Source organism: Euprymna scolopes, chromosome 8, assembly GCF_053919585.1.
Source record: "Euprymna scolopes isolate OS-2025 chromosome 8, ASM5391958v1, whole genome shotgun sequence".
Lineage (NCBI taxonomy): Eukaryota > Metazoa > Mollusca > Cephalopoda > Sepiida > Sepiolidae > Euprymna > Euprymna scolopes.
In genome coordinates, this window is record NC_136489.1 from 47135957 (window position 1) to 47155960 (window position 20004).

Sequence of the window (20004 nt, forward strand, 5' to 3'; positions counted from 1 at the left end):
TTTAATCCCAACCGAATAAAAAAGCTCAATATGCAATAGAGAGTAGAGCAACATAATTAAATTTTATTTTATCAGTTTTCATTGTCATTATTTTTTGCTTTTTCTTAGTTACGTTGTTTCCAAGCCAGTCGCCTGTTACGATGGATGCTCTCTCCAAGTCCGACATCTATGTGCTGATAGCTGTGGTAGTAACATTTCTCATACTCCTCTGCGTAGTGTTGGTTGTTGTGTGCATTCGACGGAGAAGGCGACACCATGGACCAGAATACAAAAAGAGAGTGATAGTCATGAAGCCTGTAAGTATTACTTCCAGCTTCTTCACCTCGTTTTATTTCTTTTATAATATATAAATTTATCTTGCAGGATTTTCGAAGTCAGACCCAAATAGCATTTAAGTTGATGAATTTGATTTGATTCTAACTAGCCAATTTTTATTTGTTATTGTTTTGCCATGTTATTGGTAACATAATTATCTAGAATATCATGGACAACTGTCATAACATATAAAGTTATCTTGTCAGATTTTCAAAGTCAGACCCTAATAACATTTAAGCTGACAAATCAAATTTAATTACTGTGCTATTGACAATAAAATAATATACTTACCTACAATTTCTTCACTTTATTTAATTTCTTTTATAACATAACTTGTCAGATTTTTAAGGTCGAACTCAAATGTCATTTAAGCTAATAAATTGAACTTTTTGTTTCTGAGTGGCCGATTTTTATTTGTTATTGTACCATATTATTGGTAATATAATAACCTAGTTAGCTATAGTTTCATTTATTTTTTTTAATTACATAGTCCAACTACAACAATTAGTAATTAGAAACATTTTAACTAATCATCTAAGAATAAAAATCAGCAAGGGGAATAATTTATTTTAAATTGAAGAATATGAGTGTAGTCTGCCATAAGTTTAAAAATGTTCAAACAAAAATCAAAAACTAAGATGACTTGAGTGCATCTAATAAATAAAGGTTAAATGTTACAAGAAATCTAAATAAGCTAAGAAATTTTCCTTAGATTTTGTCTGGGGTCACTGAGGAAAATTATTGGTTACATTCATAAAATAACTGAAATATAATGGAATGTAAAGAAACAAAATAATTTTAGTAGATTTTCTTCATTTTATAAAGCAAAAATTAAAGAATCAAACATTTAAATAATTATGTTTTTGTTAGTATTTTTAAGATTAAAAAAAAAAAATATTTTTCTTTTTTTTTTTTATAATACTGTGCAACAATTTCAGGTTTAAAAAGTACATGTCACCTAAAATCTGTTTTGGTGTAAGAAAAGATTAGGCACCATTTTCATGTACGATAAATCATTTTATTATTCGTTGTAAATAAAAAACACAAAATTGTCAGTTTAAACAATATTTATCCTCTTAACTCTATTGTCTTCAGTGTCATCCTCCCTTTTTATATTTCAGCAGTAGTCTGCCAATATGCCAGGGTTCCATTTTCCTTTAAAACGTTTCTTCATTACTGGAATATTATGATGGACTCTCTTGCCATATTCATCACCTCACATCACTAGAATTTTCTGCAAAATTCTCGAAAGTGACAATTTTGAAAAAAAATGAATAAATTGTATCTAATTTGACAAAAAAAAAGGCCATAAATTGATTTTCCGTGCCATTCTACATATAAAAATGGCCGTACGGATGTCCTGTACTTTTTTTGAGTGTTGCACAATGTAATAAAAATCAGTTTCATTTTAGTAAATCCATTTGCTATTTTACAACTCTGTAAAAAAAAAATTACTTGATCTTATATTAGAAATGTTATTTTTAATTTTTCTTTCAAGACAAAAATTGTAAACATGACTAAATTTGAAATTATTTTCTCTTAAGAAACATAAGCTTTAACTGAATCTGTTTATTTCTGTATTTATAGCAATTGTGAAAGAAATAATTGCTTTATGTACTTGTATGTTTATCAATTTTTAAAATTTTGGAAGACATTAATATGTTGCTTATGTTAAGGATTATTTTTTTAATGTTTTTTTTTTTTCTTTTAACACATAATGTTTTTGTAACCAACATGAACAGTTAATCTGTTATGTATTCGTCACAATTTGTTGCCTATACATATATGTTAGTAGAGCTAGATTGTAAGTAATGAAAATATATTTATGGCAAATAAACTCATCATAAAAGGTGCAATCAGTCTAGGAAAATCATATTCACACAAGTGAGTGAAAAAATTAAAAAAAAAAAACAAAAAAAAAACAATCTGTATTTTGTAATGAATGGTTTGGGAGATTTTAGAAGCAAGTTTTCAATTTTGCTAAAATATTTTATAGGATAATTTTCAGAAAACTTTTTCTTTTCAAACTTTATACGTGTGTTTATATGTAAAACTAATAAAAACTATATCTTGCCCTACTTCAGTATTGAGAACTCTTGCATTAACCTCGTCAAAACTTCATTGGTTGCTTTACCTCTGGAAAATATTAAGATGGAAAATTATAAAATATATATATATATATATATACTAGCATGGGTGCCCGGCGTTGCCCAGGTATTTGGAGGTGTACGTTGAGCAAAAAAAGTGGTAGTAGGAAGGCAGGCTCGAACCCGTACCGCGAAGGAGGAAAAGAATGTGAAAAAAACATGACGTCTTTGCTGTTACGACCACCGCCAAACCGAAAGTAATGTAGGTTTGAATTAAGGCTAGACAGTCGAAAAGAAGGGGATGACTTTCGAAAATATCAGCGGAAAAAGCGACCCCTCCCTGTAGAAAAGTGCCCAGTTGAAGGTGAAGAAATTAATGTTTTATCCAATTTTTCTGTATTTGTTGTCTGAAGGGTCAAGCTTCAAAACGATACTGATCTCGTGAAAATCTGTTGCCTCTGTCGAAAGTTTTAGGCAGACATGCAAACATAGATACATTTATATATTAGTAGCTCAAATTTTCGACCCAAACCGATTAAAAAGCTTGCCCTATCTCTGAATACCCTTTATGTAAAATTTCAAATGTTTAGACCAGAAATTGTCTGAATAATTTGGGAGAGACCGCAGAGGTCAAATTTTTTAAAACTTTGACCCCTATTATTACCCCTTAACATTTATTGTTTTGGGTTCAAATCAAGTTATTAAGTTAGATCCATGTCCAAGGAACCTATATCTAAAATTTCAAGTGTTTAGACCCAAAATTGTCGGAGGAGTTTGGTAGAGTTCTCAAATGTCAAATCGTTAAACTTTGACCCCGTTAACTGCCAAATTTCTGGCCGAAAACAGATTACAAAGATTTTCTCAAATCTCACTACCCTGTATATCAAATTTTGAGTGTAGACTGAAAATTGACAGTTATTGCATAGGGAAATGTACACACAGACAGACACTTTCACTTATATATATATATATAATGTGTGTGTGTTTGACATGTTCATCTGTGAATACTCTATAAACCCTGAGGTTATGCATAAGTCACATGATTTTTACTTTTGTGTTCCACCATTTTTGGCATTGCTACAAAGGTTTTTTTTTTTTGGATATTGTTATTATTTCAGAATGATTTGTATTATCAGAAAGATCCACAGAACGTAATGCAGCCTCTTGTGCCCCAAGTGAGGATTGAAGGACCTCGAAGACGACTCTCTTCTGAACTGACAACAATGTCGGAATATGAAATTCCATTGGATAAGAATTGGGAGTTCTCTCGTGATCGGTAAGTTGTTTAGTCTGTGTCTATTTGAAAATTATAATGAAATTTCTCTTCTACCTCTTTTCTCTCTCCCTCTCCCTCACTACCCCTCTCTCTTTTTCTCTCTAGCAACCAAACAAAACACCATAAATAAATTGAAACATAAAAGGTTTTTCCAAAATTGCTGGATTTGACATTAAATAACCTGAAAAGGGTTGATATGCCATAAAACAAAACACCCAAACTCTCTTTCTCTCTGTTCTTTTTCTTTCATCCCCCTCTCATTGACAACCCTTTTTCTTGTTGCAGGTTAATCATGGGCAAACAATTGGGTTCAGGTGCCTTTGGTGTAGTGATGAAAGCCGAAGCCATTGGGATTGGAGGAAGAAAAGGACGAGTAGCCGTGGCTGTGAAAATGTTAAAAGGTGAGCATTTAACACTTTTCATGATTCGTAACATGTTTCAAATAAATAGTTTGATATTCATCACGAAAGAAGACAAATATGAATTAGATTTTCTATAAAAAAAAAAAAAAACTTCAGCAACAAACAGAACAATTTTTATCAGAATTTCTAAGTTTGCATTTTTAATCTGCCACAAGATTGTTACTTTTGGAGTTTTAAACATTTTTATTGGTTCAAAATACTTTGAAGTAGCATGTCTCTGTGAAAATTAGCTTGCTTTACGAATTGACAAAGGAGGCAAATCCCATAAAGCAGCGAAAGAAAGAGTGTAGCAATTAGACCTTTTTTAGCGAGTCAGTCACCACAAATATATGTAAATTTGTATCATTAAAAACTTTTCGACTAAAATGATTAATAGATCTAGTTTTGGGAAATTCTTGTTACCAAAAATTTTTTTTGTTTTAGGAGATATTAAAAAAAAAATTTTTTTTTTTTCATCTTTAGGAAGTCCATTAATTAATGTTTTAACTGAGGATTGATAATTAGTGTTATTCAGACTGTTTTCAGCTTAAACGTTATTCACACAACGTTACAGTGGATGTAATCTCCGACCTTTTTGAGGTGTGTCTTGTCAAAGTTGGTCATCTTTCTGTCGAATTCTAGAATCTGCATAAAATTTCAAGTAGAACCCTTTATTTAGTCCATGATAAGTAGCATACTTTTGTTCCATCACCTGTACGAATAAGACTGAAAATGATAACAGTAGTCCGAATAATCCAAATAATACAAATTCCATTAACTAGTTCAACAGTCTCAATTAAATTTCCCTCTTTTTTTCTTTTTACTTATTAAATTACTACAAAGTTTTATATTTATTTGTTTGTTTTTCAATTCTCCAGAGGATGCCACAGAGCGAGAACTGGCAGATCTTGTGCAGGAAATGGAAGTCATGAAAGTGATCGGTTCCCATAAAAACATTATCAATTTATTGGGTTGCTGCACACAAAACGGTAAGTTCATTCGGTTTGAGTAGTTTGATTTTAGAATCGTATAAAGATTACCTGCTGAAAGATATATTTAGGTAATTAATTCTATTCCCAGGTTTCAGTGCCAACTACTACATCTCTCACCAGTAAATGGCTTTACCATATCACTAGTTATGCATACCTTCGCCATAATAGTCACTAAAATAGCTTGAAAGATATATTTAGGTAATTAATTCCTATGTAAGTCACAAAGTCTTAGTGTCGACAGCAGCAGTTACACTTCTTTTCATTAACAATAAAGATAAACAACAGTCCAAAACATGTGAATGATAAGGCATCCAAAAAACAAACTCGAAAGCAAAAAAAAAATCCATTTCCTTTTATTCAACCATTTTAGACTCCTAGTAGTGCCTAAATTTTTATAATCATGTTCACCTCATACTCAAATGGTTTTAGGTTCACATACCGCTATTTCCTTACAGCAGGCACATGCTAACCATGGCCACTTATTCCTTTGTCTCTTCACACCAGCTGAGATAAGAATAATAATAAAAACTACATAAACTACATATTACAATTTCTTTCATCTGTGTTTAAGCTTTGATTTTTTTTTTCTTGTTTTGTTTTTGTTTTGTAAAATTATCTACCAGTGATGAAGCTATATTTTACAAAAGACTAATATAGAACAAAACAGAATTATTAGTTTTAGTTATGCAAGGAGAATTCCTTAACAAACTGCATCAATTCAATAACAACCGTGGATACCCCAAGTACGAGGGTGCGTGAGAGACTAAAGAAAACCTGGCTTTAGTGCATACGAAGTGTCTTGACTGCTTGCAACACAACTGGTATCAACCTTATGGACCGGACCACATAGAGATCAGGCCTGAGGTGTTTCCTGCTGTTGCCCATCCTAGAGTCTAAAATATCAAAACCAAAGTTTATTAATTTTCAGTTAAATCAGTGGAACAAATAAGGGTAGAAAATATATTAAATTATAAATGATGACTTTCCGTTCTAAATATGAATTATTTTTTATTATTATTATTATTATTTTACAGGGCCCTTGCTTGTAATCGTTGTTTATGCACCTCACGGCAATCTCAGAGATTTCTTACGAGAACGCCGACCACCCGTCAGGTCACGAGAGGGATATGAGCGACCTGTTGCTACAAGGCCACTTACGCTCAAGGACCTCATCTCATTTTCATATCAAGTTGTTCGAGGGATGGAGTATTTAGCAACCAAAAATGTAAGTAGTTTTCTTTTTAAATTAATAATATATATATAGGAAACGCTTGCGTTAAAGAACAAAGAAAATTAAAGATTTTTCCAGATGAGTTAATACAAAATTTATTTATCAAATTAGATCTTATGAATCCCCAGGATATATTGAATACTGAAGATAAAAATAATTTCAATGGTTAACATGTTATGTTAAACAGAGCTTTCATGTTTCAAGTGTTGATTTTCAGAGCTTATAATATTTCAAATTATAATTATATCAAATTTTATAATCTACTGAATTATATATAAACAGATGTTTATCTTTTTCTTCAACTTTTAAAATTTAAAAAGAAAAAAGCATGTCTTAAATTATGATAACTCTTTCCCTTTTGGTATTTCTAGTGTATCCATAGAGATTTAGCAGCACGAAACGTGTTAGTCGCAGAGAATTATGTGTTAAAGATTGCTGATTTTGGATTGACGAGGAATCTTCAAAATATCGACTACTATAAGAAGACAACAGATGTAAGTTTGATTTTTTGTTAATAAAATCATTTATTTTTTTATGTTAAATTGTAATGTAAAACTGTAACAATTGTAAAATAACTTTTGCTTTTTTTTATTCATCGCGAAAGAAGGCAAATATGAATTGGATTTAATAGAAAAAAAGCTGAAATAATTTCCTTTAGCAACAAACAAATATATATAAATTTTTATAGAAGTTTCTAAGTTTGCCTTGGCCTGTAAATCTGACATAGAACTGTTACTCAAGGATAAGGGTTAATGAATGTACGGTGGTAGCGTAGTAATTGTTTATGGTGTAAATTGGATAGTATTTGATTATTTATGAACTTGTTTACATTGGATTTGAAGGCTACTATGAAGCAGGCCAGGTGTGTGTGTGTGGGGGGGGGGTGAAACGTTTTTCATTAGTTGGAGTAGTTGGAGATACTTTGAAGTTGAAGGTGGATAAAAGGTTCTTTTGAGGAAGTTTTCTTTTCGTCTGCTTACAGTGTTTATAGAAAACCCTACTTTGAGCTTCGTACAGATCAGTGAGAAATGAAAGCACAAATCCTCCCAGGCAAAAAAAAATCAAGGAATTTGTTTATTTTTTAAAGAAAGGGTGTAAAAGTAATGGAGTAATATTATACTAAAAATGAAGACTTTCATCGTTTGATTATGTATTGAGACTGCCATCAGAAATATTTGCATATCAAGCCTTCATAAAACTCCCTAAATAACCAAAAATGGCAGGATACATTCAAATGACAAAATGAAGTTAATCATAAATTGTAAATACTTAAAACTCCTTTGCTTTGGTCTTTTTTATATTGTCATTAAATGTGATTCTTTGTATAGAGGTAATTATTGTTTCAAATTATCAGGCAATTCTGGAATTTATATAGCGATGAATTTCTTGGGATTTTCGTGATATGTGCATTTATAATTTTTTGCTTAAAAAAACATTTCTTGATTTCTTTCTCATTAGCTTGACATTATCATTGTTATTGTTTTTATAAGAAATTTTGATTTTCTTTTCTTAGGGTCGGTTACCGGTAAAATGGATGGCGCCAGAAGCTTTGTTTGATAAAAAATATACCTCTAAAAGTGATGTGTAAGTAATAAGATTATTTATTCCACTTTTAATTTCTATTAAAAATAATTCCATTTTCTTTTTCCCTTTTTTTTTTTTTTTTTTTTTTTTTAATTCAGTTTCAATTTTAGAAAAATTCATCTACTATGGGTATAATTTATCATTGATATTTGAGAATCACCCCCTCAAAAATTGACCAGTTCCAAAAATAAGTTTTTTTTTCATGATGGTGGAATTTTAAAGAAGCCTTAACAATTTCTTCCAAGTAATTTGATATTCTATTTGTTCCGTTTTTACTTATTTAATTTATATTTACCAGCTTATGTATTGCTTTCCTCTTTTACTCAGTTGGTCATATGGGGTCCTTTTATGGGAAATCTTCACCCTGGGAGGCAACCCATATCCGTCCATCCCAGTGGAGGAACTGTTCAAATTGCTCAGAGATGGATATCGGATGGAACAACCACCGTATTCATCAGAAGATATGTAAGTTCCTCTTCTTCACTTTTACAAATCTTTTCTCTTTTTTTTTTCTTTTGTCTTTTTCTTTTTTATTGTTTTCATTATTGACTAGCGGGGGGTACCCGGCGTTGCCCAGGTGTTTGTAGGTGTGTGTGTTTTTGGGTAAATGAAAACAAAAATCGTTGGTTGTTTTAAAAAAAACGAAGCCTTGACGCGCAGTTGGAAAATAATAAAGTGTGAAAAAAAAACATGCGACTTGGCAGGTGCCCGTTTTTGACGAGTTAATGACGTCAACTTTGAGTGTGGGACAGTGTTTTATTTATCGAGAGTCTGTTCGCTTCTTTTTTTATACAAAAAAGCTTAATACACATGCGGCAATCGAAAATTGTTGAATATTTATCTTTTGAAAGTCAGGTAAATTAAATAGACAGGTTTTTAACTTGTAGATATTATCATTTAGGCGCGAAATAAAAAGTTTGAAGAAGTTGTGAGGCGACTGATTGGTTCTCGGAAAAAAGCCTTTCTTGGACATACACGAAAAACGCACACAAACATTTTGGCTTTTATATTTATAGATGTCTCTAAAGACCTGTTACTTGAAAGATTTAAAGATTTCTTAAACAATGTGATCCCCCTACACACACACACACCCACATACTTTTTATCATTGGGTCATGCATAAATTATTTTCTGTGCATTAAAAGGATGTACATATTATTTGGATTTGTTGGACTACTGTTCTCATCTTGAATGTCATTTTTACAACGTTTCGGTCAATGTAACCTCCGACCTCGTTTAAGTGTATCTTGTACTCTACATTTCAAACAGAACCTTTTATTTAATCTATGGGGGTAATATGTTCTTGTTCCCTCAGCCATGACTGAGTAGAAGTTCTAAGTAATTCACAATTGTGTTTTGAGTATTGTCCACACTGAGGATTGAACCTTCAACCTCCAGAAGAGTGTAACCTACAACTGAATTTTACCCAGTACTTCATCCACTACATCATCGGTTCTTGTTTAAAATTCCGTCCAGATTACTGAGTCCGACAGAAATATTCTGGACTTTGACACGATACACCTAAAGAAGGTTGAAGGTTATATTGACCGAAACATAGTGCAAATAACACTCAAGATGAGAAGTTGTAGTTTGCTTAACTGTAAGAAGTTAAATTGAATACATAAAAAATTTAACAAATATGTTACCATCTTGATTCAACACAATACGTTGGCAAATAAATATTTAATTGAAAATTATTGAATACTTCAATATTGGGATTTCCTCCATTTATCGTTGCTTCATATCAAATGGTGTCTTTAGACAAAATTGAAAAAAAAAAATTCTACTTCTTACAATTATTCATTATTCTTAGAACATTTGTTCTTTTCAAAAATGCTCCCACATTTCCCTTTAAATCTATCTCCTTCTCACAACTTAAACTTGAACATAGATTTTTTTTTTTTCTTAATAAATTGAAAAAAATTAATACAACTCTCAACCAATAAATAAAATGGTTTAGATCTTTTTCCTTATTCAGGATCAAAATTTATAATTTTTATGTTGCACTTTATTCCTTTTTAATATCCAGGATCAAAATTAATATGCAACACTTTTTCTATTTATTAGAAATTTTGATTCTTAAATATTAAAAACATAATTAAAAATGATTTTTAATTATGTTTTTAATATTTAAGAATCAAAATTTCTAATTTCAATACAATTTTATTTTCATCAAAATTGTTTAATTTGTTCCTTTAATCATATAGATTCTTCTTTGGTATTTTGATATACAGGGTGACACCTGCCCCCCCCACACACACACACAAATGTCACCCATGGAATTGCTAATAAAATTTAAAATTCTTTTTGCAATCCAAACAAATTTGGTTCAAATAAACTTCAATCTATTATTGTTAACTCATGAATGTCAAACCCCTCCTGCCCAGTATTTTTTATTTTAATTTTTTGTTACCTAGTATTTATATAAAATTAATTTTAGAGTTTCCTAATTTTAATTACTTTCAACTTTTAATTTTTTAAAGAATTAGCATTTTCTTATCTTTGATATCATATTTAAAATTATTTTGGAATTAAAAAAAATTTCTTTTATATGCTAAGGCACAAAAATTTGACTAAAATATTTTGTCAAATTTGAAACTGACCACCAGCAATCTTCTATAAAGCCATACAGGCCTTTTTGAAAGGATGTTTTAAAATTATTTTGTTCAATCTTTTCACCCAAATGTTTTTGAGGTTGGCGAAAATTGGGTTGTATTCTGGATAAGTACTAAAACTTTAGATCAACCACATGAAACTAGAAAGTGTTGAAGTTATTCAAGTCACATCCTCTTGGTTTTTCTCGAGTGGAAAACATTTTCATTTTTGTTTGTAAATTTTTTAAACATATTAAAAAATGTTTCTTTATCTTTTGTGATAGATCTACATATAAAAGCAATTGCTTTTTAAATTGCATGTTTAAAAACCTTTGTAAATATACATTTTAAAAAAAATTATTTTTTGTTTATATTTTTGCCATATATATATAATACTAGGCAGCAACAATTGGATTAGTAATAAATACCAGAGATTCCAAAATAGATAGGAAATGGGGTGGGAGTGACAAAATTAATTAAACCTCACCCACCCAGGTTTACTACCTACTTTGAAATGTCTGATATCTGTTAATAAATATATTATGTTATTACAAATGTAATTCAGCAATTAAGTGTCATGTTTTATTGCAGTACAATGTAAATGATGATAGCAATGGAAATAGTAATCTAACATAATGAAAAGTGGAAAACCAAAAATTGTTTCTCAATGTTTCATTTCTATTCAAATATATTTGGATCACCTAGAGAAAGTCCTTGAATAAAGTCGAAATGTTGATCAACAGATAAAATAATTTGGATACTGATCTAAAACCTGACCCAACATTGAATTGGTAGTTTACAGCAAACTGTCAGAAAAGGATAAGATTAGCTAATCAATCAGCTGTCGGCAGATGACAAAATTGTTTTCATTAATAGGGGAAAAAACACATTTTTCTTTTTAAAAAAAATTGTTTTCAATCAGTTATCTTCATGTTTTAGTCTAAAAATAAAAATTTGAAACATTTTTGAAAAAAATAAGAAATTTAATATACTTTTTTTGAAAAAAAAAATAAAATTTTTCTTTCATATTATTAAGTCTTATCTTGTGTTAAAGTTTTATTTCCAGCATTTTGAATTTTATTATCTAGCAGTGTTCACATCAGCTTTTTCTGGCAACTTTTTTCCTGATGTTTATTTACAATAAGCATCAGGAAAAAAGTTGCCAGATTGCACCTGGGGTCAGGTTCTGGATCAGTAACACAATTTACTGTTTTCATGTTGTTCATTTTTCATATATATTTTATTTTATCCTGTTTATTTATTTGAAGAGTTTAACATGTTTCCCTTTTTGTCCATTTTTTTCCCCCCAGGTACCACATCATGCAAAAATGTTGGCGGCAAAAGCCGGAAGACCGGCCAAGCTTTTCTCTTCTTGTGGAAGAGATCGACAAGATTCTCACGTCTTTACTGAAGGAGGTGTGTGTGTCTCCTCGTAACTTTGGCAACAAGGATGGGACAATATTGCAGACAATATTGAGGGTGTGTCTGATTATGAGGTAGAAGATCGTGGGGGCGGCGTTAAGATACGAATGTAGACGACCGATGCAGCGATAGGAGTGATGTATGAATGGTGTGTGTGTCTATATGCATGCATGTATGAATGTGCAATCTCTGTGTATCATGTGCGTGTCTGTTTCTCATGATGCGTAAGTGTTTGTGTTTGTTGACTCTGTCTTTTGTCTTTCCATTTCATGCTAGATCGCTGCTTTTGGTTCTTTCATGGTAGGAAAGAAGAAAAATGTCACTTAACTTGTGATTCTTTAATATTTTCATGTTTTAGTTATTTTATGTTTAGTATTGCAATTTTGCTGTTCGATTTCATAATAGAGGTCGCCTTTGAGGAAATAATTTTTTTATGTTTTTTTTTTTTTTTTTTGCTTTAGGAACATATAAAATACAAAACTCAACTTTAATTTAAGCCAAAAATTACTTTCAATCTGTCTATTTTTAATGGCTTCAAAATTGTTTTCACCTATACATAATATATGTGTGTGGTGTGTGTGTGTGTGTATATATATATATATATACAGTGATGATCATATTTATTGGCACGGTAAAATAAAAGTTAAATTTTGTCTAATAAATTCTAAAAAAGGGATTAAATTAAAGAAAATAACAAAGTATATTATGTATTTTTAACTGGCCTTTCCGATGCAGCAATCGGATTTTAGAAAAAATAAATAACAAAGGAACAACAAACATAATTGCAAAAAACCCTTGTTCAAAATTATTGGCACGGCTTTGTTTTTCTTTTAGTATCAGTATATCAATCAATTTCCGGTTTACGTGCTTTCTGAACTTTTTTATAGCCATATTATGCTTGTTTAACGCTAATTCAGTGAATAATTTTTTTCAGATAATTTTTAGATAGCGATTTATTTAAACTATTATAAGTGACTAAATTATAATTTTCAATCGTCATGGTTAAAACTAAGGAACACAGCGAAGACGTCAGGAAGCTTGTTGTAGCATGCCATACCAATGGGGAGGGCTATAAGATTTCAAAGAAGCTAAACCTTCCCAAATCCACTGTTAGAGCCATAATAAACAAGTTCAAATCGCAAGGCCACGTTATGAGTTTAGAGGGAGAAAAAGGATTCTTTCCCCAAGAGATGAACGGAAAATTGTTCGACAAGTAAAACAAAACCCAAGGATCTCTGTTGGGGAGATTGTTGATGAATAGAGCACCTCTGGAGTGAATGTATCTCTACATACAGTTGGTAGAGTTTTGAAGAGAGATGGTTTAAAAGCATGTCGTCCGAGAAAGACTCCCTTATTGAAGCCTATGCACCTGAAAGCAAGGCTAGCCTTTGCAAAACGTCATATTGATAAAGATGTTGCATTCTGGAAACGTGTTCTATGGACTGACGAAACGAAAATAGAGTTATTTGGCCATAATAAAGTGTCTTATATTTACAGAAAATCTGGCGAAGCTTTCCTGCCTAAGAACACCATACCCACAGTGAAGCACGGTGGAGGCAGTTTGATGTTTTGGGGATCCTTTGCTGCCTCTGGACCAGGGCGACTTGTTAAGGTCACAGGTAGCATAAAAAAGGAAGATTATGTTAAAATATTGGATGAAAACCTGAAAGACTCTGCTAAAGAGCTCTCACTTGGTCGTCGTTGGTGGTTCATGCAAGATAATGACCCAAAGCATTCGGCTAAACTGACTAAGAAATGGCTTGAGGACAATCATATTAATGTTTTGGAGTGGCCATCACAAAGCCCAGACCTTAATCCAATTGAAAATTTATGGAGAACATTAAAATTGAGGGTAATGCAAAGGAAGCCTAAGAATCTTATTCAATTGGAGGATTGTCAGGAAGAGTGGGCTAAAATTACTACTGAAGAGTGCAACAACTTGGTTGTAAACTATGAAAAGCGACTGAGGAAGGTAATCAAGGCCAAAGGCTATACAATTGATTATTAAATAAATCGTGCCAATAATTTTGAACAAGGGTTTTTTGCAATTATGTTTGTTGTTCCTTTGTTATTTATTTTTTCTAAAATCCGATTGCTGCATCGGAAAGGCCAGTTAAAAATACATAATATACTTTATTTTCTTTAATTTAATCCCTTTTTTAGAATTTATTAGACAAAATTTAACTTTTATTTTACCGTGCCAATAAATATGATCATCACTGTATATATATATATATATATATATATATATATATATATATAATCTATATCACAAGTTGAGTTTTTTGGCGACCTTACATTGATATTAAAAGTCTAATTTTTCTATTTAAACATTATTAAAACAAACTTAATATACTTAATCATGGATATGTAAGCAACTTCATAAAGGTTAGCCACTTTTATTTATTTATTTATTGTTATTTTTAAACATACTTTTTTCCATTACAGTCTTACATATGTTTCCTTGTACTGTGCCATCTTACAACACATCATAGATTGAATAGATATGACAAATTGACACAAAAAATAATAAATAAAAATAGGATACTTATGTGAGGTAGATGGAAACTCAATAAATATATATATATATATATATATATATTGAATGCTAAAGAAAAGAAAATGGCCAAAATAATGTTTACTTCATAGTTTTAACATTCAAAATCAAAAGTTATTTCGAAGCCTTTATATCTTCAGATGAAAAGTAATTTTCAGTTTGAAAACAAAACTAAAGTATTGCAGTTCTTTTTGCATCTAAAGCAAAAATATTTTTTTATGATATTCGCAAAATTGAATGCTTTTTTGACATTTTTGAAAAATAAGGATTTCTTTTTATTAAAAAAAAGATATCTGCATGATTTGTGTAAAGCATTTTTATACGTTCTAGTTGAGTTAGTGAAAATACCTGGAACTGGCTGGATTGTCAAATTCATAGAAATTAAATATTCACATAAATTATAAATATCCATCTCATTGTCATCCTTACACACTACTTTTCTCCATGCGAAAGGTTCTATTTATCTTTTCAAATATTATAAATACCTGGAAAATGTATTCAATTTAGATCATTTTTGAAGGAAGTCACACACACACAACATTGAAATTTTATCTCCAACACTGTTATGTATTATACTGCTTTTGGTTCTTGTCCAGAATTTTCCTTGCATTAAAAAACAAAAATTAAGAAAAAATCTGTATGATGTACGTACCCGTGATGAAAAAAAAAATAGACTAAAGATACATTACCTGAAAGTACTTTGTTCAAACTCCTCGGCTTAACGTTTACAGGGAACATGAGCTGGAACAGATACATCAAAGGCATTGCTGCAACTGTTACGAGGAAGGTGGGCTCTCTATACCGTGCTAGAAAGTTATTTATGCCTGAAAGTATCCTGTACCTCTATAAGGCCACCATTTGCCCATATATGGAGTATTGTTGTCACATTTGGGCTGGTGCATCTGTAATTAGTCTCTCACACCTGGACAGGGTTCAAAAGCGAGTTGCCAACTTGATAGGTCCTGAACTGTCATTCAAGTTTCAACCTTTGATGAAATGTTGCATGCCTCTGCCTGTTTTACAAGTATTTTGATGGTGGAAGCTCCAACGAACTACAAGTCCTTGCACCACCTCAACGTAAATACCCCCAACCAGCAACAAAGTCCCACCCCTACACAGTAGCGATCCCGAGATGTAAGAAAGGCTTCTACTTTAATAGTTTTTTCCCCAGAATTGGTAGACTTTGGAATTACCTTTCAGGTTTCTGCTTCCCCAAATATGTTGATACTTTCAGTATATGAAAATAAAAAGCATTGTAGATTAAAGTTCAAGTGTAATGTGAACAGACATCTTGCTGTTCAACTCCCTTCATAGTATTTCACCAACTTATGTCCCTGATAGTAGCCTCCTACATCAAAAATGTTTTTTTTCATAGGCTGGATGAGTTCTGGACAAGTAAATAAATGTCTAGTTTTAACAATACAATCAGAAGGTTGACAGTAACATAGACAAAATTTTGTTCGCAAACTGTCACCTTCTACATCCTAGATAAGTTGTGCAACAGGTGTGTGTCAGAAGCATTGTTATATGGCAGTGAATGCTGAATCCTCACCCAGCCATCTTTCACCTGACCACAGCGCAATGACAGATGCATGATTAATTGGATCTGCAATGCAGAATTTGAGCAAATCCAACACGTTTGGTCAGTGCATTTGTTGAAAGCACCACACTTTACCAGCATAGGGTTGTCCTCAGGACAAATTGGTTACACTGGTATGATCAAGGTTCATCCTCCTGGATAAACTGTTGCAGAAGCATGGATGTCTTCAAAGCAGATTGGCTAGTCAAGGAAAACTTGGAAGCAAGCAGTTAGACAAGACTGTACATCAAATCTCTTTCCGGCAGGTTGGCCTTAAATATTTCATTTAGAGATGTGAATTCTCCATTTCTTAACAATTAAAAAAAGAAACAATTTTTCTTTTTAAGAAAGGCCAAATATCTGGGGCTTTACATCCTTATTTCTCCTCATTTGGTTTGATTCTTTTTTTACTTTTTTTGCGTTATCTTTTTTTTCTTTCTCTTTCTCTTATCATGGTTTGTCTTGCCTTGCTTTGCCTCTCTCTCTCTCTCAATCAAGTTTGCCATATTTCAAACGATTCATGGGCAGGTGAAGTAAAAGTAATATCTTCCCGTCTCTTTAAAACAAATATGTTGATACTTTCAGTATATGAAAATAAAAAGCATTGTAGATTAACACTTCACTAAATCACCGCCATCCTACCTCCGCATTTTTTAAAGCAATTAGTTAGGTTGGGAAATTGGTGGAGTTCAGATTTTTTTTGCTATTGGCTAATTTCATCTGTCTTATATACTATACCTTGTAGTACAGTGATTCATCCAAAAAAACAAACCTTTGTCCCAATCGTCTTTAGTAGTCCAGGTTTTTAATGCGAATATACTTATATTTCAATTTTTTTTTTTTTTTTTCTTTCATCCAGGTTTTGTAATCAGCATGAAAACTCTTTCAACTAACATTTTCATCATATTAAATAAACTTTTTTTTTTTCAACTTAAAGACCAAAAAAATTTATTGTAATATTTTATTAAAAATAAAACTATTCTGTAAAAGAGCCTTTCAAATTTAATACTAATTTTTGTAAAGTTTTAAATTAAACTGGAATTACATAAGTATTATTCAGAAGGGACTTTTCCTCAGTATACACAGGCAAAAATTCTGCAGAAGTAATAATGAAATAAGTTTATTTAACATAACCATTCTATATGTCTGATGCATGGTCATGCTTATCTTATCGTCAGAAACTGTCAACATCAATGTGCTTAATTAAATGGTCATTTTTAGTTTTCCAAGTTTCTTGCATTGCAATTCCTTTTTGTCTTTAAAATACCAATACTATTTTTTCTGAATTCTGAATGTTTTTCCACAGTCTAATTCCATGCTAATTGCATGTTTAGAATAATAGCCTTCATTATGAAAAGCTGCAATTTGATGTTTTTGTAAGAGAAGATTTGTTTTTGTTTTGTCCATTTTGTAGACTATACTAATGACAAAATTTTATAGTTATTCTAAAATTGAAATTTTTCTAAATACTTTTACCATAAACTCAGTGACTGGTGTAGTTTTTGCATCATGCAAAGGTATATGATGCAATATATTAAAAAATGGAAATATTCTAGCATTGGTTGACCTTAAACTTTTGTTTGTTGTAATAGGACATATGGACTTCTAGGAATATGCTTAATTATAGTAATAATTATATCTGCTGCTTTAAGAACTGGGCTCTTCTCATTGAGCACTGTATGTTGAAATAATAAATGTCAGTTACTTAACCCACATGCACAGATCATAATATTAAAATAACATGATCACTCTCGGCCTTCTTGAATGACTGTTATGATTTATAGAAATGTAAATTTCTCACCACGGCTCATACTGGCTGAGGGGTTTATTCCTTGTTAATGAAGTCAAAGATGGCTTCGTGGCTGGGTTTGACTCTTTCAGTTGGTGGTATTGTGACTCCCTGCACTGATGATTCCCAAAAGGATGAAACACTAGTGTCTGTAGGTATTAAAAATAATTATAGTAATAATATATTATATAGGAAATAAGATGAAGAATAGATTCAAAAGTAACTGAGTTTTTAATGTCTTTCACAATATTTACTTAGATTCGTTTTTAAAATTGTGTCAGCATTTTGCTTGCTGTCATGTCATTTAAAAGAAAGGCCGTAGATTTTCAGAACATGATTTTTTGCAACATCAATACCCGAGCTGATAGCTTTCAAGGAGATAATATAGCCCATCTGGTCAAGGTTGTTTTCTAAGCCGATATGATGCAAAACCCGAAATTGTCAATGAGGGCAGTGCATCACTGAAGGTCTGAGGTATTCACAAGAATGTATTTCATGATCTTTATATTTATAATTTTTATTCATTTCCTATTCGTTTTTTATTTTTGGGGTTTTCTTTTGTTTTGTTTTTTACAATCACTTTATGAAAAAACAATGCCTTGTAATTTTTTTTAATCCTTCATTGAATGGTATCAATAGAAAAATGGAAATGAGATTTTTTTTTCTGTGTGTTTGTGTGCAATTACATGTCAATAACCTAGAAAGGTAGTTTTAAAAAAATTTAAGTTTGGGGAAATATATCATTTCTTTTACATAAAATACTATTCTTCCAAAATTGAAAATTTTTCTAAATACTTTATACTTGGGGAAGTATATTATTTGTTTTATATAAAATATCAGCAACTTTTTGACGAAATAGCATAGGAAAGAATAGGTAAGTCTTTTTTTTTATTTCCAGCATTGTGCACAATACAAAATACTTTAGTTACCGAAAATAGTTTTTTAAAGAGATTTTGTTATTGTTACCCTCGGCTTAATCTGGACTAAGAGGTTTGTGTTTAGTTTAATGAAAAGCATTTTCTTTTTGTTATTGTGTTTTGACTTATATTATCCTATTCCTTCATACTTATTTCATATCTAAATGTTATTAAGCCAGTTTTTATCTGTATTTCTATTTTGTATAATTCTGGCCCTTCTCTTTTTCTGATGAGAAGCATTTAGCTTTGAAATGCTATGGCCTAAAGAGGCTTCCCACCCCCCTTAATTTTCCCTTTTTTCTTTTCCTTATTGTTCTGGTGATATAATAAAGTTATAATTTTTCATTTAATATATACATACATACATACATACATGATGATGATGATTGCAACGTCTTGTCAGACGAGTGCCACTCCCTCAGACATTTAAAATCCATGAGCCCAAATGCCTGAGGGAGTATCTATACAAAGATGATGTTATAGAGTCTTAGCTTTGTACGACAGCTAAGTCTCTCTCTCTTTCGGTTCAAAATGTTGAGATCCAGCAACAAGCAAGAGCAAGATAGCCAGCAACAAATTAAACTGCAGACCAGCTTAATGCGGGTACTGGTCTCCCGCTTTGTTTTTTAAATTAGAGATTTGCTTCTCCTAGAAAGGTTGCCTTCACCACGGTTTATGGGAGCCCTCTCCACCCCAATACACATATACACACACACAAATATACACTGTGCTAGTTGGCCGTTGACTCAGAAAAAGAGTTCATTCGCCCTTGTGGAAGGTCTTGTTTTTAATCCTTCAGGGAGACTAGTCGCCCTCCTCACCAAACAAGTCTGGTGGGGGAAACAGTTTAGTCGCCGGTGACCCGACCATGAGGCAGGTAGTACTGGGTTACATGGTACCAGTAGCACATGACATGACCTGACACAAACATACATACATATATATATATATATATATATATATATATATATATATATTCAGTAGAATACAAAATTTACAACATAATATTTTGTAATCATGTTTCAAAAACCAAACTCAACAAAGTACACGCATTTCACATATAATATACTGAATTAAAATAGGTAAGCTCTGACATAACATTTTAACTATTGAGCTTAATTTTATTTGCAATATTAATAAATCTGGTTTTATGTAATCTCTTTAAAATATCACAATAATTAATCAAGCTAAAGTTTTTCCTTATATATATGAATGTGTGTGTTTTGACTCTTATATATTTTTTAATGTTCTGTTTCCAAT

At 31.3% G+C, this 20004-nt stretch overlaps 1 protein-coding gene across 9 annotated transcripts in view; it reads left to right on the forward strand.

Annotated features, from left to right (window-relative positions):
- Positions 1-20004, forward strand: part of LOC145283546 (fibroblast growth factor receptor 3-like) — a 225550-nt gene that overhangs the window by 189887 nt on the left and 15659 nt on the right. For 7 of the 9 annotated variants that reach the window (XM_080132425.1, XM_080132423.1, XM_080132421.1 and 4 more), the window contains exons 11-19: positions 109-296; positions 3521-3678; positions 3964-4079; positions 4958-5068; positions 6106-6296; positions 6674-6796; positions 7816-7886; positions 8214-8351; positions 11791-11896. In XM_080132425.1, coding sequence (XP_079988551.1) covers positions 109-296; positions 3521-3678; positions 3964-4079; positions 4958-5068; positions 6106-6296; positions 6674-6796; positions 7816-7886; positions 8214-8351; positions 11791-11896 — 1202 coding nt within the window. Of the gene's footprint in view, positions 1-108; positions 297-3520; positions 3679-3963; positions 4080-4957; positions 5069-6105; positions 6297-6673; positions 6797-7815; positions 7887-8213; positions 8352-11790; positions 11960-20004 lie in introns of all 9 variants that reach the window. The other 2 variants (XM_080132418.1, XM_080132419.1) reach the window with 1 other exon arrangement.